We start from the raw sequence: 17,487 nt of genomic DNA on the forward strand, positions 1-17,487 counted from the left end.
TACTACAACTCACGGAAGGCTCAGATTATGGTTAACGTTTTTTAGCAATAAAGCATTTTTAATTAAGGTATGCACATTGTTTTTTAGACATAATGCTATTGCACACTTAATGGACTACAGTATAGTGTAAACATAAATTTTATATGCACTGGGAAACCAAAAAAATTCGTGTGACTCACTTTATTGTGATATTCGCTTTACTGTGGTGGTCTGGAACTGAATCTGCAATATCTCCGAGGTATGCCTGTATAGTCATACAATGGATTAGTACACAGCAGTAAAAGAGAATGAAATGATACATGCAACAACATGGATGAACTGCAAAAGTATTTTGCTGAGCAAAAGAAACCAGACCAAAAAAAAGGTATATTATATATGATATAATTTATACAAAGCTCAAGAACAGTAAAAACTAATTCATGGTGACACATGTAAGAATAGTAGTTATTTCTGGGAGTAGGAAAAGGCAGGTATTGATGGGAAAGGTTACAAGGAAATCTGGAGAGAAATTTTAATTTTGAGTTATACCTATTTTAATTTGAGTTATACCTAACATGACTGTATAGAAATGTAAAAATTCATCAAGCTCTATTAAAGACTTGTGAATTTTATTTTATATACATATTACATTTCAATAAATAAAAAGTTATTAATGGAGTGAAAAGCAAAATAATAGAGTGGTGGTACATATATATGACAAAAAACATATCCAGAATATTAAAGATCTCCAAAAAAGTCAATAAGCAAAACACATACAGCCCAATTTTTAAAATGGGCCAAAGATCTGAACAGGCATTTTACAAAAAAGGATATCCAAATACCCAATAAATACATGAAAGGTGCTCAACTTCATTGATCAGAGAAATGCAAATTAAAGCCATAATGTAGGGCTTCCCTGGTGGCGCAGTGGTTAAGAATCTGCCTGCCAATGCAGGGGACACGGGTTGGAGCCCTGGTCCAGGAAGATCCCACATGCCGCAGAGCAACTAAGCCCGTGCGCCATAACTACTGAGCCTGTGCTCTAGAGCCCACGAGCCACAACTACTGAGCCTGCATGTCACAACTACTGAAGCCTGCACGCCTAGAGCCTGTGCTCCGCAGCAAGAGAAGCCATGCAACAAGAAGCCCACACACCTCAATGACGAGTAGCCCCCGCTCGCCACAACTAGAGAAAGCCCGCGTGCAACAACGAAGACCCAACGCAGCCAAAAATAAATAAATTTATTTATTTATTTATTAAGAAAAAAAACCATAATGTAATGCCACTACACACCAACCAGAAGGACAAAAATAAAAAAGAAGGACCATATCAAATACTGGTAAGAATGCATGAAAACTGCAACTCTCATTCACTATTGGACAGAATTCATTCAATTACTTTGGAAAACTGACTACCTAGTAAAGCTAAACATTCCTTATCAACATCCAGGTAGTAGAGATATCCATAATAAGTAAATATTAACAGCATTTTAAAAAGTAACTATTGCAAAATTAAGGTTAGGCTATCTTTTATTATCTTTCTTAGCTCTAGAACTATGACATTTTTTTAAATCATGAATTATTCTGAGTGCAGTATTATCACATTAAATACATTGCTGGCCTAAAAAAATCAATTCACTACATTTAATATCTCAATAAATAACTGAGGCCAGAAACTTGAAATGAATAATAGTTTATAAATCTTCTTTTTTCCACAATTACCAACAGACTCAATGCTGTGAGCCCTGCAAGGATATACTAGAGAAAGACCTGGCCAAGCTTCACCTTTTTGCTGAGATTCATGTTCTCCATCTTAGCCTTCAGCAGTTTCATCTTATTCATAGTTATTGAATTTTCAATTATCTGTTGCCCAGAAGGAGAAGGCTCAATTTCCTCATCTTCATCAGTATGCAAATTATACACAGAACCACCACTGCAAAGAAAATAATAATTACTATTGAAATGTACCTTATACCTGCCCAATGACTAAAAATATTTTAAATGCAATATAAACTATAGATGTTGCTAATGATAAAACGATAAATCCATCTTGTCAATGTAAATTCAAGGCAAATGTATTTCAAAAATATATTTTTTATGAGGAAAAAAAGTAAATGGGATAAATATTATGATCTAGCATTACTGAAAATCTAGTACAGCTGAGCTTTTCTGAAGTCAGTATACCATAAGTGAAGATCTTTTATGTTTGGAAATGTAACCAGACAGAATAGCACAGATTTTAAAATGACACCTTGGTCAAGTCATGACACAAATTATTAAACATGTAAAACATTCCAATTACTGATCAATCACAATAACATTTATTCATAACGTAACATTTATTATTTGGAGCCCCTTCTCTTTGACTACATAATGCCACAATATAATGCCATAATATAATGGCACTATCATATTATCCTCATATCTATTCTTATATGTCTATCTTTCCCCCTTATTCCCCCATATGTAAGCAAGTTGAAAGCAGATATTAATATTAGGCCTGGGACTTCCCTGATGGCTCAGTGGTTAAGAATCCGCCTGCCAATGCAGGGGACACAGGTTCGATCCCTGATCTGGGAAGATCCCACATGCTGCGGAGCAACTAAACCTGTGCACCACAACTACTGAGGCTGCATGCCACAACTACTGAAGCCCATGCTCCTAGAGCCCATGCTCCACAACAAGATAAGCCACTGCAATGAGAAGCCTGCGCACTGCAGTGAAGAGTAGCCCCTGCTCACCACAACTAGAGAAAGCCCGCAGGCAGCAGTGAAGACCTAACACAGCCAAAAATAAATTTAAAAAATATGTATTAGGCTGTGTTCATCTTCCTAGTCTTAGCACCTGGCACAATGCTTGGCACACATTTAACAAACGTTTGCTGAACTGAACACAAACATAACTAAAATTTCATTCAGCTTTTTCAGTAATGGGAAAATTAAAATGGTACACAACCTCAGCATATTTGAAGAATGACTGAAATTTTCAATTGAGCATAAGAAACATGTGCACTGGTCACCGTGCCCAATTTACTGTATCTATGCTAAAGTAGTATGAGAATTAATAAGATTTCCTGTTCTATATGGTTGTAAGAAATGGAAACAATTTAAGATAACTTTAATAGGGCATATTCCATAACACTTCTGAAGGACATACTACCACCACACAAAGGTAAAGTAGAGAGTGGATAGCCCCATTCCTAAACTTTACATGGTGAAACTGGTGACATTCTGAAATCATGCGTTAATTACATCGCACAGCAGCCACAGGTATCAGGAGGAAGAATGGCGGAAATCGGTCTCCATAGCCAATTCAGTCCCTAGTGTTTGACTCGTGACTATCATTTCGATCTATTATAGATGCCTAGTATAATATGAAAATTGACACAATGGACACAACACTAAACTGACACTGCTACCATTTACTGAATGCCTACTCTGCCAGGCACTTTCCGCATATTATTTCTAATCCTCACAAAAACTACATAAGATGATATTATATCCCATTTTATAAATGAAGAACCTGCAGTTGAGAGAGGTTAAATGATTTTGTTCAAGACCAGAGAGCTAGTAAATGGTGCATCTAAGATTCAAATCCTCTGTCTGGTTCCAAAGTCTATTCTTTATACTACTTCCTGTTGCTTCCCTAGGCACCAAACAATAGACCTTACTGCGTCATACTTATGTATCCAAATTAATTAACAGAATTTATAGTATGTGAAGGCTCTCATCTTGAACTTAACTATACCTGAAAAGGAAGGTTGAGGTGAACATTTTTGCCAGTTCACCCTTGGAGTTGGAAGGAATGACTCAAGTATATTCTATTCTTGGTCACCTTATAATACTTTAACTTCAACTACTTCTCTGTTATGTCCCGTGGAATTTTAAATTTATCCATATTGAATACTAAAAGAGGTTTCTGACTCAACCTTCCTGTCATAAAAAACTGGTCCTTTACTATTTTCCCATAGATACCAGTGTGTGTGTGTGTGTGTGTGTGTGTGTGTGTGTGTGTGTGTGTGTGTGTGTGTGTATTTGTACGTTAAAAAGTACAATCATGATAAATATTTCATGGGCTGCATTTTAGAGGATAAAAAAACATTTTTAAATTCACCTAATTTGGGGACTTCCCTGGTGGCACAGTGGTTAAGACTCTGTGCTCCCAATGCAGGGGGCCCAGGTTCAATCCCTGGTCAGGGAACTAAATCCCACATGCATGCCACAACTAAGAGTTCCCATGCCACAACTAAGACTCAGTGCAACCAAATAAATAAACATTAAAAATATATATGTTTAAAAAAAATTCACCTAATTTTTTCAAAATACCACATTATTCTGTTTCCTCTCACAAAGCATAGATTCATGGGATCAGTTAGAAGCCAATCCCAATTTTTTTCTAAATGGAAAAATGTAACTAGACCAGGATAACACAGTAATTTATAAACTTAATCCAAGAATACCTTTATTTTTAAATATTCTAAATATTTTCTTGAATGCTATATTTAACTTTTCCTAAATCTTTTAACCTAATAATAGGATTAAAGAATAAGAGGTGGGGGGCTTCCCTGGTGGCACAGTGGTTGAGAGTCCACCTGCCAATGCAGGGGACACGGGTTCGTGCCCCGGTCTGGGAAGATCCCACATACCGCGAAGTGGCTAGGCCCGTGAGCCGTGGCCACTGAGCCTGCGTGTCCAGAGCCTGTGCTCCACAACGGGAGAGGCCACACAGTGAGAGGCCCGCGTACCACAAAAAAAAAAAAAAAAAGAATAAGAGATGGGTAAATGTAATATTTATTCCAACAAGAATATTATTCACCCTGAAGCCAACTCCTTATGTAACTTTCACAGATAAGTTACCATTTAATTAAGTGTTGCAATGCCTCTTTTTATTTCTTCCCACTTAAAAAAGCAGTAAGGTAGCACAATTAACTAAAAAGATTTGAGACTAAAAATGATGACTGATACTAGATTTTGTATCAGAATGAATCAAATAATTCTGTTTCTTCTTAGAGCAAGAGTCAGCAAATTATGACCAAGGTCAAATTCAGTCCATCACTATTTTTTCTTAATAAATTTATTTATTTTATTTATTTATTTTTGACTGCATAGGGTTTTTGTTGCTGTGCACAGCCTTTCTCTAGTTGTAGCGAGCGGGGGCTACTCTTCGTTGTGGTGCGCGGGCTTCTCATTGTGGTGGCTTCTCTTGTTGCAGAGCACGGGCTCTGGGCGTGCACACTTCAGTAGTTGTGGCTCGCAGGCTCAGTAGTTGTGGCTCGTGGGCTCTAGAGCGCAGGCTCAGGAGTTGTGGCGCACGGGCTTAGTTGCTCCACAGCATGTGGAATCTTCCCGGACCAGGGCTCGAACCCGTGTCCCCTGCATTGGCAGGCGGGTTCTTAACCACTGTGCCACCAGGGAAGCCCCCACCACTTATTTTTGATTGGCCACAAGCTAAGAATTGTTTTTACACTTTCAGATAGTTGAAAAAATCAAAATAATAATATTTCATAATGTGAAAATTATGTGAAATTCACATTTGTGTCCAATAAAGTTTTGCTGGAACACAGCCACACTCACTTGATCACATATTGCATGCACTGCATACTGCTCTTACACTACAATGGCAGAGTTGAATAGATGCAAAAGAAATTGTATGTGGCTCTCTCATTGCTTTGTACTGTGGTTTAGCACACTATAAATCACAGTGGCACAGTCATAATCAACAACACTTCGATTACCATGTGTATCACTGTACAACGACATTTTATTACCAGTATGTACCCAACATGTCAAAATGAAGAGAAGAGTGGACTTCAAATGCTGCAGTATTAAAACACAGTACAGACTGGATCATTTTGCTATCAACTAAATAGCAAAATATGGTGTTTATTATACAATGACACTATAGCTATGCTAAAGAAAAACAACATATTTGGACATTATCAGACTAAGGACTCATCACAACATTCCCAACTTGCAGGAAAGCAATGGTCAGAAAAAGCAGAAAATTTTAAATGGAATATCTCATCGCAGTATAATTTCTTCACAAAAATAAATGAAAATGAGAGTGCAACCAAAAGAAGTTTCCGAGTGGCTTATTTACTAGCCAAACAAGGAAATGTTTACCAATTGTGAATTAATTAAGCCATTTTTGATCACAGCAGATGAAAAAATGTATCCAAAGAAAATAAACTTGTTTAAAGACTACTTCTTTGGCAAGAACAATTTCCAGAAAAGTTGAAAACACTGAAAGCAACATCAAGAGTTAATTTAAAAATCAGGCAAATGATTTGGAGTCATTTTCCTTGGCTTTTGACAAGTCAAGACAAGCTAGATACTATTCAGTTGTTTTTGCTTATTCAGGGTATCAAAACCAAATTTGAAGTGACTGAAGAACTAGCCCCCATGTATTGTCTGCATGAAACAACTACATTTAAGAATATTTTCAAAGAAATTGCTAAAACACTAACAGTACAACTTGAAGTAAAATCTACAAGTGGGGGGCTTCCCTGGTGGCGCAGTGGTTGAGAGTCTGCCTGCCGATGAAGGGGACACGGGTTCGTGCCCTGGTCCGGGAAGATCCCACGTGCCGCGGAGTGGCTGGGCCCGTGAGCCATGGGCGCTGAACCTGCGCGTCCGGAGCCTGTGCTCCGCAACGGGAGAGGCCACAACAGTGAGAGGCCCGCGTACCGCAAAAAAAAAAAAAAAACTACAAGTGATGAAGCAAAAATATGTGTGGAACAGAAAAAACAAGCTTTTTAGGACAAATTTACAAAGCTAATGAAATGTAAGGTGTTTAAAACCTATGGTTACTCATTGTGCTATTCATCAGCAGGTAATCCTGCAGTAAATGTTTCAATCTATCATGTATTACTGAACTAACAGTGTCAATGGTAGACTTCATTTGTCTCATGGACTTAACCATTAGTTCAATGGCTTGGCAGTAGCAGCTTTATTGTGATTTTTTTCAGCTCAGGGCTGACACTGAATTTTTCTGAATGAGAAGAACCACTCGCAACTGCAAACATCTAATGCAGAATGCCTTTGGAAATTAGTTTGTGCTGTGTACTTGATAATGTTTCTTAGTGAATTCCACCTAAAATTACAAGGCAAAACAGTACTTACATGAGAAACTTACACTGCAGTAATGTCATACTGACAACTAGCATTACTTGGAATCACATGTAATATCATGCTTTCAAAAGTTAAAAACAAAGCGAGATCTCCATTCCCACACAAATTTGCAGCAGTCATACTTTCCAAATTCAAATTACACTCCCAGCAGCGTTTTCATACCTCACTGCAAGTTAAATGAAATCTGCGTATTTCAAAATCTATTTAAATGTGCAATTGAGAAGCTCCACCTATGTTCAATTGGAAGTGACTGATCTGCCACATAATGAAATGCTAAAGGCAAACAGCAAGGGAAGACTCTAACAGAATTCTATAAATGCCTTCCAAGTGATGAATATGCTCAATTAAAATCATATGCTCATGAACTGCTCTCATTATTTGGCAAGTACTTATCTGTGTGAAATGAAATTTTCAAAGATAACGTACATAAAATCTCATTCCAGATCAATATTAACAAGTGAACTTTTACAACTGATTCTGCAAATTTGATAGGCAACACTAGCTTTCAACACCTTAACTAAACTATTACTCCCACACAAAAGAATTCCATTCTTCTCGTCAGTAGACCTGAATTACATACACACGCATACGCACACACACACACACACACACACACTATTCTTCTTATATTTTGAATTTTGTCTGTAAAAATTTTGTGAAAATTTGTTTTCTCTTGTTATATAAGTACTTACATGGTATCCTTAGTTGTATCTCTTGGCCTGGAAACCCTGAAATAGTTACTATCTGGCCCTTTACAGAAAAAGTTTGCTGCCCTCTATTGTGGAGTAAGAAAGCCTCTCCTAGAATAGGCAAGATAAGGAATGACCAGAAAAGGTTTTCTTCTCTGCTTCCTCATCCACCCTATCCCTTCTCCAATTCTGGTAAGAGAATAGAAAGGAAAAGAAAAATAAAAAATATCTTAAGAGGAACAATAATAATACAATTTTAACTGAAATCCATAACAACATTTGCATTATGTCTTAAACACAAATAGAAGTTGACTGGGGAAAAACTGGGGTAAAAGGAGTAAATGATGTTTTAAGCAAAGGAAAAAAGATGTAAAAACACATGGCATAATTAAAGAGACCTGTAAAAATGATGATAACAGGTTTTGAAGGGCCTTCCATGCTAAGCTACGGAGCTTAGATTTTCTCCTTTAGGAAAGGAGAGCTAAAAGAGGATTTCCTAAGGAAGAAAACCAAAACAACAGCTAACTGGCACATGGAGAGACTGGTATAAAGAAATTCTACTCATGGTCTAAGTGAGAGACCCTGGATTAAAGCTGCAGCCCTCACTGGTCCCTCTTCTCTACTTCTAGCCCATATGTTTAAGGCATGTTAGCAATGCTAACCAGAGCCTGACACGTAGAGTCAACAGTCAACGCCCATTTGTCACATCTGCTCTCTGGCCCCAAAGAATGAGTATAATCTCTCTTCCACATAACACTCTGAGGTGAGGCAGAATCCTAAAGGAATCCCCAGGATTCCCAATTCCTGGTGCTCACTCCCTGTATACTCTCCTAGCCTTGAATTTGGGCATGACCTATGACTTGCTTCTATCCAACAGAATATGGCAAAAGTAAAGGGATTTTCAGATGTAAATTAGGCCCCAAATCAGTTGATTTTGAGTTAATCAAAAGAGAACTGAGGGAAGCTTCTACCCAATAGCCAGTAAAAGAACCAGGGCCCTCAGTCATATGACTGTCAGGAAATGAATTATGCCAGCAAAGTGAATGAGCTTAAAAGTAGTTTCTCTTCCCCAATCAAGCCTCCAGGTAAGAGTACAACTTTGCCAACACCTTGACTGCAGCTCTGTGGGAACCTGAGCAGAGCACCTGGCTAAACTGTGCCTAGACTCCCAATGCATAGAAACTGATTTCCAGACTACAAGTTACTTTTTGTATGAACAGTATTGCAACTAGGTTTTTATGCTGTGGAATTAAATTTAGTTACCTGTAATACCTTTCCTTCCTTTGTCTGCCTGTCCTACTCCTCTTTTAAGGTCACTTTTTCTCAGAGGTTGTCCCTAACTCCCCGCCTTTCATGCAAAATGAAGGCCTTCTTATCTGCTTTTCCAGAGATGTTGATGTCTTTTTATAACAACTGCCAAAATTATATTATAGATACTATTTATAGCAGATTGCATGCTCCATGAAGGGAGGGAATATAATCTTTATAACCTAGTGCCTAGTATAAAGACTGACTATAAAAGTTCAGTAAATTTTTAGTAAATGTTTTAAAGTGAAAGGAGGTAAAGAATCATAGTAAGGCAGAGTGCACAGAAACTTGAAGGTTACCTTGTCCAATTTACTAAGTGTTCTATTGCCTAGCTAAGTACCTTTAAGTTGTTTCCTTCTGATTTTAGAATATAACAACTCCTCTTCCTCTTTTCTTTTAAGGATTATATGTCTTGTTATTTTTTAGTTATTTATTTGGGGGGGGGCCTCACTGTGCAGCTTGTGGGATCTTAGTTTCTCGACCAGGGACTGAATCCAGGCCCTTGGCAGTGAGAGCGCGGAGTCCTAACCACTGGACAGCCAGGGAATTTCCCCTCCTCCTTTTATACAGTAGGAAAACAAGACTAGAGAAGTAAAGAGATTTATCCATCTTTAAGCAGCAGAGTTAAATTTTGGAAAAAAAGAGCAACTTTAGGCTTAACCCTTTCTATTATGCCACAGTTGTATAATAACACACTATTGTAACAAGACTCTATAATCTAGTAGGCATCTTAGACTTTCATAAAGTGACAGAAATAAATATTTTTGACAAAAAATCCTACTCCATAGAGAAATTTCAGTTTTAGAAATTACTCATATCAATCATACGAAGGACAATTTCAGAATTATATAATTGAGGTGGGGTGGTGGAAAAGGGGAGAATGAATAAAATTTAGTTAGTCTTGTGAATATCATAAGATTATTTTGACAACACAAGGTAAACATAAGGTTTATGGGTGTATCATACAATGTTCTCCTTTTCTTAGTGAGACATGCAAATGAAAACCTATTTACCTTAAAGATTCAGATAATGGTGTTAAAGTGCCATCTCCCCTGTCTACTACACGAAAGAAGTTCAACTGATCTCCTTCTCGGTATACCAGAAATGTAACTTGTTTGTTGCAGGAGGTCTTCTCCCAGACCTCATCTCGACTGGAATCCATGTACTCAGCCATCTCCCTAAGTGGATCTTCCATAGGAACTACAAATGGAAAAATTGATAAACAAGCTTTCAATTTATATCAAGTTTAATGCATCTTGGTACACTGTCAGGATATAAGGTGCTGAATTTGAACAACAACCCTATGCATACAATACATATACATTACATTCTTCAAATAAGTTTCTGGTCTTTTTATAGTTAATACAGCATTTTCTATGTTGTATTAATATGAAAGAAATGAAATGATTATGTTGTTATGTACAAAAACAGGGTTTAACCAAATACATGAGGTTTTTCCTGTGTCACTGGAGAGAATATTTGTTGACTGTATGACATAATTATCTATAACTATTTTCACTTTACACCTTCCACTCCCTCTATTTTCCAATATTGGTTCCAACAATCAATAATTAAAAAGCAATGTAAATTCCACTTACTTTAGATTAAAAAAACAAACACACACACAATTGGGGAACATATATTAGAAATTAGAAGTGAATCCCTTTTTTTTTTCTGGTTTTATATAAAGGCTGATTCTTCTTAGAATTGTTTCTTGACATGAAGATAGGCAATTAAAAGTACACGGTAGGGCTTCCCTGGTGGCGCAGTGGTTGAGAGTCCGCCTGCTGATGCAGGGGACATGGGTTCGTGCCCCGGTCTGGGAAGCTCCCACATGCCGCGGAGCGGCTGGGCCCATGAGCCATGGCCGCTGAGCCTGCACGTCCGGAGCCTGTGCTCCGCAACAGGAGAGGCCACAGCAGTGAGAGGCCCGCATACCGCAAAAAAAAAAAAAAGTACACGGTAACCCAGGACACAAGGGGGTCCCTTAGTGTGCTAAAACTGCTAGGTGTGTAATGATCAGTATGTTGTTTCTTGAAAGCATCCTCCCAGGACCCCACTTGTCCTGGTATGTATCTATGTGTCTAGTCAGAGCACGTGGCTCTCTAGCGGCCTGGCGCTGTCGTCAGGTTTGAATGACACTGCACAGCCATCACCTCAACCCACTCTCATCCATAGCAGCCACAGACAGATTCTGCTCCTGTGGTGGGGACAAGCCTCAAGAGACTGTTAGCTCACAGCCTGAATGTTCTAAACGCCCCTGAACCTCAGATCAGGGAGTCTAAGCAATGGCTAAGGGAAAAAATGTTCGCTCCCAAAGACGTTTTCATGTCAAGCTGCAGAAACATTTGTTCTTTCTTAAAAGAGGCAACAATTTCTCAGACTCTATAACTTTCATTCAAGTAGCTCATTTATTAACAGAATAACAGTGCTGAACTGTTATCTGAACCTGTCAAAAAGTTACAGCAATAATAAATATTAAACTCTGAAAGTAATGAGGTAAAAACACTGAAGATGTTCCCATATCCTAAATTCAATTCCATCTCTACTAAAACACAAAAACTTCAGAAACATAATAAGATTTACCTTGTTTTACAAAAATAGTTGGATGTTTTGATAGGCTCTTTCATAGGCACAAGATGTGTAAATATTAAAGGACATTTTAAAAACAGGTCCTTGCCATTTTAAGTTTATGCTACATTTTCCAAATTACATTAATAAGAAGCAAAAACTATGCTACCAGCATTACTAAAACCACATGAAAGTCTTGTTTAAACCAAGAGAGTGTGCCTTAATTAGGGAGGCACTGGCATTGAATATGTGTATGCACCTATGTGTATGTATGCAACACCCCTTTTCATAATAGAACAATCATTCAGATTTCATCAGGTATAAAGCATTATGTATATAGTTTAGGATAAAATTTAATTTTAGAAAGGAAAGCTTTTTTTTTTCTTTTTGGTCACGCCACACAGCTTGCGGGATCTTAGTTCCCTGGCCAGGGATGGAACTTGTGCCTGATGCAGTCGAAGTGCAGAGTCCTAAACACTGGACCACCAGGGAATTCCCAGGAAAGTATTTTCCATGTTGTTCTGATAATGATTAATTCAAAAACAATTTTAAAAGCTAAATATTACTGGAGTTCACACAATAAAGATATTTTCTAAACCATAATTTTCAAGTAAGACTAAATATTGGGTTGGCCAAAAAGTTCATTCGTATTTTTCTGTGAAACGAACTTTTTGGCCAACCCGATAGCTAAAAAATAAGGTTTCTGAAATACATTATGGAGAATTTCTAGATCTGGGTACAGTTTTTCTTTTTCACAAAGTTTTCATTGATGTAAGGTAGACAACAGCTACATTTTCATTTTAAAAGTTGATTCAATAAAGGCATAATTATTAAGAACTTAGTCTAAAATATTAAAAAAAGACAAGTTTTAGGTACTGATTCTTCAATTTACAAACGAGGCACAGGAAGTTGTAGGGAAAAAAGTATTACAAAGCTTCAACTACCGAAGGGTAATGATGCCTTCCACTTTCATTTTGTTTTAAGTTAAAAAAATACATGTATTTTTAACTCAGAATCTGTGTACTTATCCTCATAAACATATTTTTAGTCCTAGTAAAAGAAGTAGGTGCCTGATAAAACATTCTGTTTAAAGACAATACTATACACAAATAACAAACTTTGAAAACTATAATACAATGGAATTCACATGTCATTAAATTAGCATCTTATAACGGCTCAGTAAACACATTAGGGTTCTTCTACTACCCTCAGAATGGCTACTATAAACATCATTTAATATTACATGGGACAATTTCATAGGTCCAACTAATAGAAAGTCCCTGATATTACGAATCTAGTTAATCAGCTCTAACATTATTATCTTTGTTTTTTTCTAACTTATCCAAAACAGTTCAACAGCCAAAGTAACATATCTCACAAAATCCTCTTGAAATAGCTAGGAAATAGATGGTGATAACCCTATTTTCTAATCAAAATTATGAAGCACGGAGATGAAATCTGACTTGTGGAAGAAGTATAAGCCATGAGTGGAATCAGTACTCAACATTCAATTTTCTGGTTAGTGAAGGATCAAACAAATACAAAGGCCTTCCCCCAGACGAGGCCCACAGAGCAGGACTACTCTGAGAAATCTAAGCATGCCACTACTCTGTGGGGATCCATCTGATATACCTGAATCAGGGACAAACGTGAACACTCCCAGTTCTTCCCATGCTTAGAACTTTCTTGTTAATCAAGTCTCTGTTCACATCATCATCTCCAAGGGCTCTTCCACAATTGTCCTCCTACTACCCTACTTCTACGGACTCTGTCATGCTACCCTATTCCCTCCAGCACTTACAGCTGCTTGAAGTAACATCAATTCTTCACATGTTTATTGTGGACACTGTGATGAAGCAGGAACTTCTTCTCCCATGAAATACTGCATTGAACATCTAGTAGATGTTCAAAATGTGTTTGCTGAATGTCTCTTTCAGAGACCACCCACATTCTGAAAAAAAGGCTTCAACAGGACTATGATAATACCTATAAAACCCAAATGCATCACAAACCAGGCTAAGAGGTATCTTTGGAATTTCCTACAGCAATGATTACCCCAGGAGTTGAAGACTCAGTGGATTAAAAAAGCAACAAGACCAGTAAAATGAACCTAAACACAATGATAACAACGTAATACTTGTACTATGCCATCCCACTGCCCTTCCCTATACTGGTGAGGTTTATATTTAAATCTCTTTGGACTGAATCAGGAATCATGAGATATTCTGGAATATGAGCTCCTGCCCCTCATTTAGGCTTTAAAAAACAATGCTAGGGCTTCCCTGGTGGCGCAGTGGTTGAGAGTCCGCCTGCCGATGAGATGAAGGGGACAAGGGTTCGTGCCCTGGTACGGGAAGATCCCACATGCCGCGGAGCGGCTGGGCCCGTGAGCCATGGCCGCTGAGCCTGTGCGTCCGGAGCCTGTGCTCTGCAACGGGAGAGGCCACGACACTGACAGGCCCGCGTACCGCAAAAACAAAACAAAACAACAAAAAAAAAAATGCTGAAGGACCTACTATATAGCACAGGGAGCTATACTCAATATTTTATAATAACCTATAAGGGAAAAGAATCTGAAATAAATATATATATTCATATATATGTATAACTGAATCACTTTACTGTAAACCTGAAACTAACACAACATTGTAAATCAACTATACTTCAATAAAAATAAAATAAAATTTTTAAAAATAAAATAAAAAAAGAACAATGCTGAGAGAAACAACAAGGTTCTTCTAAGACCTAATAGCAGAAAGAGAACCTGGATAAAACCTGAGGCTATAAAAACACCACCTGGCTTGAAGATTATTATTGTCAAATTTCTTTAATATACATAATTTTAACACATGCCTACCTCTTCTAGTATTTATAGGTCCACCACGCATAGCCAAAACCAGCTTCAAGGTACAACCTTCTGAAATGCTGTGGATAATTAACACAAAAATAAACCACAATCATCAAAATACATTCAGTGTTAAATATACACATAATTATGTGCTGGTTTATCACAGTGCCTACTCTCTAAAAGATAAAAAAAAAAGATATAGCAATGTGCATAAATATAAAATGTTAACTTATTTACTTGCATAAATAATGAAAACATGAAGAAGTTCTCATAAGCCTTAAATATGACATGAATAAAAGTATGAAAAGGACCTCTGTGGTTTAGCCTCTTCATTTCACATGTCAGGCCCTAAGAAGAAAAGAAGCTTGTTCAAGACCCAAAGTGTTAGAAATATCAGATCTATTTAATAAAATAAAACAATAGAAGAATAACAAATCTACAAGATCTCCCAACTCCCAGTGTGCTCCCAGCTATTCCACATGGCCTCTGACCCTTTATTTTAAGGAAAGAATGAAGAACTATGTGAGAGAAGGGAGAAAGACAAAAGGTCTGATGGTGTATCTACAATCGCTGATGCACACAGTGTCACTTAGTATCGCATTAGGAGGGCCTAAGAAAAATGAAAGTCTTGGTGAAGAGCAATACTCTCTGACCCAGTACTCTTGTGAAAATGGAAAGAAAAGGAAGGTAGCCAGATGGGAATGAGTCAATATTCAAAGAAAGGAGCAAAGAAGGCAAGATAAGAAGAGGAAGTCTAAAAAGGCAGGGGTAAGTAGCTTGGCGTGAATAATGAAAAGGTAAAACAAAGAATCAGAGGACAAAGATCAGGTAGCATGGGTACTGAGCCAACACATCTTAAAGTTCAGGATTTACACTAAAATCTAGGGATAAAAATTATTCAGAAGAAGAAGAGACATGATTCAAGGATTCAGGAGAAAAACACTGGTATATGGATCATAATTCTGAGCGTCTGTAAGATATCTGATACGCAGTTACACTCACTTGTAATCATTCAAGCAATAATCATCTTCAAGTTCCATGTTATTCCAAATTAAGTGCTGCTGACAGATGGGAATACCTTAGGGGAAGGTTATAAAAAAATTGGTTAAAAATTCAATAGTATCTTGGAAAGAGTATGATACAAACCAATTTTATCAAAGAAATAATAATAAATTAAACACAATTCTAAATTGAATGCTAGATGCTTAACTAAACTATACAGAATCATAGGTAAAAGGCGTAGCTAAAAGTAGATATGATCCAATCCACTCACTAGAAAAGAACAGTATGTTTCAGTAACTCTCTGGCTTTGAAACAAAGTATAAAATTAGGCAGCCCTTTAAAAAGATACCTTGAAATGAGCCCTGAAGAGTTTAAGATCTAACACCTAGAAGACAGTTCTCAATACTGCAAAGTACAGCCTTCATTCAGTTATATTCAGCATTAAAAGTGTATTATGAGTGGAGGGTGAGCAAAATGGGTGAAAGGGATTAAAAATGTACAAACTCCCAGCTATAAAATAAGCAAGTCATGGGGATATAATGTACAACATGGAGACTATGGTTAATAATATTGTGTTGTAAAAAAAATAATAATAATAATAATATTGTGTTGTATATCTGAAAGTTGCTAAAAGAGATCTTAAAAGTTTTCATCATAAGAAAACAAAATTTTGTAACTATGTATGGTGATGGATGTTGACTATTAACTAGACTTACTGCATTGATCATTTTGCAATACAGTAGTCCCTTGGTATCCGAGGGGTATTGGTTCCAGGTCCCCTGCAAATACCAAAATCCACGGATGCTCAAGTACCTTATACAAAATGACATAGCATTTATTTGCACATAACCTATACTCACCCTCCTGTATACTTTAAATCATCTCTAGATTACTTGTAATACTTAATACAAAGTAAACACTATGTAAATATTTGCCAGCGTGATGTAAATTCAAGTTTTGCTTTTTGGAACTTTCTGGATTTTTTTTTCCCCAATAATTTCGATCTACAGTTGGTTAAATCCTCAGATGCAGAACCAGAGGATACATAGGGCCAACTTTATATACAAATATCAAATCATTATGTTGTACCCCAGAATTAATATGTCAATTAAATCTAAATTTAAAAATATATGGAACATTTAATTTAGCTTATTTGCCCCTAAAATTTTGTATTCTAAAAGTCTGTTCCCAGAATAACATGTCCACAAGGAATAATGACTGTTTACATGTGAGTTTATCCAGTGATTCAGATAGCATCTTTCATATTCTTCCAAATGGAAAAGTCAATAATCCTGAAACAGGGCACAGAATATAATTTCCCATAAAACATTAATATATTAGAAAATTCCTCCCACCCTAATGTTTGAATGTGATTATAGTCCATAACTGCATATTGACATACTTTTTTGCAGAGTCTGAACACAAAAGAATAATTCAATCTTTAATAAAAAGTATATTATGGGCAATTTTCAATACTGAAAATTATGGTCTACAAGACAGTTTCTTTGCATTTCTGTGATGTTAAAGGAATGTTAAGGCAGATTCCATACTGCAGCATAAACTTTTTTTTTTTTTTTTTTTTGCAAACTGCACATTTGAATGCCCAAAGACTACTAGCCAGAGAGTGAGCATTATCTACTCAATAGAACATTTAATGGCTACAGATACTGATGTTGATGAATATCTTTTTCAGGTATCTCACATACTGCCTTCTCAAATTACTTTTGCTTGTGATACTATAAAATAAGTTAACTAGAATAATAGCAGTAAGTGCTGTATGTGTTAGCGTTTATTATTATAAGCCAGGCACTGTTATAAATGCTTGACATGTATTACCATAATTTAACTGCAACAATAGTAATCTTGTGAAGCAGGCGTCACCATCATGCTTATTTCACAGATAAAACTGAAGCACTGAGAGATTAAGTGACATCCAGAGAGTATGTGGATTAGAAATGTA

At 36.8% G+C, this 17,487-nt stretch overlaps 1 protein-coding gene across 1 annotated transcript in view; it reads right to left on the bottom strand.

The window, feature by feature from the left end:
• Positions 1 to 17,487, bottom strand: part of ZFAND4 (zinc finger AN1-type containing 4) — a 62,774-nt gene that overhangs the window by 16,812 nt on the left and 28,475 nt on the right. The window contains exons 3-6 of the mRNA XM_065894469.1: positions 15,528 to 15,603; positions 14,535 to 14,602; positions 10,120 to 10,306; positions 1,765 to 1,912 (exon numbers count right to left, since the gene is read on the bottom strand). Coding sequence (XP_065750541.1) covers positions 1,765 to 1,912; positions 10,120 to 10,306; positions 14,535 to 14,602; positions 15,528 to 15,603 — 479 coding nt within the window. The remainder of the gene's footprint in view (positions 1 to 1,764; positions 1,913 to 10,119; positions 10,307 to 14,534; positions 14,603 to 15,527; positions 15,604 to 17,487) is intronic.

This window comes from Phocoena phocoena, chromosome 16, assembly GCF_963924675.1.
Source record: "Phocoena phocoena chromosome 16, mPhoPho1.1, whole genome shotgun sequence".
Taxonomy (NCBI): domain Eukaryota; kingdom Metazoa; phylum Chordata; class Mammalia; order Artiodactyla; family Phocoenidae; genus Phocoena; species Phocoena phocoena.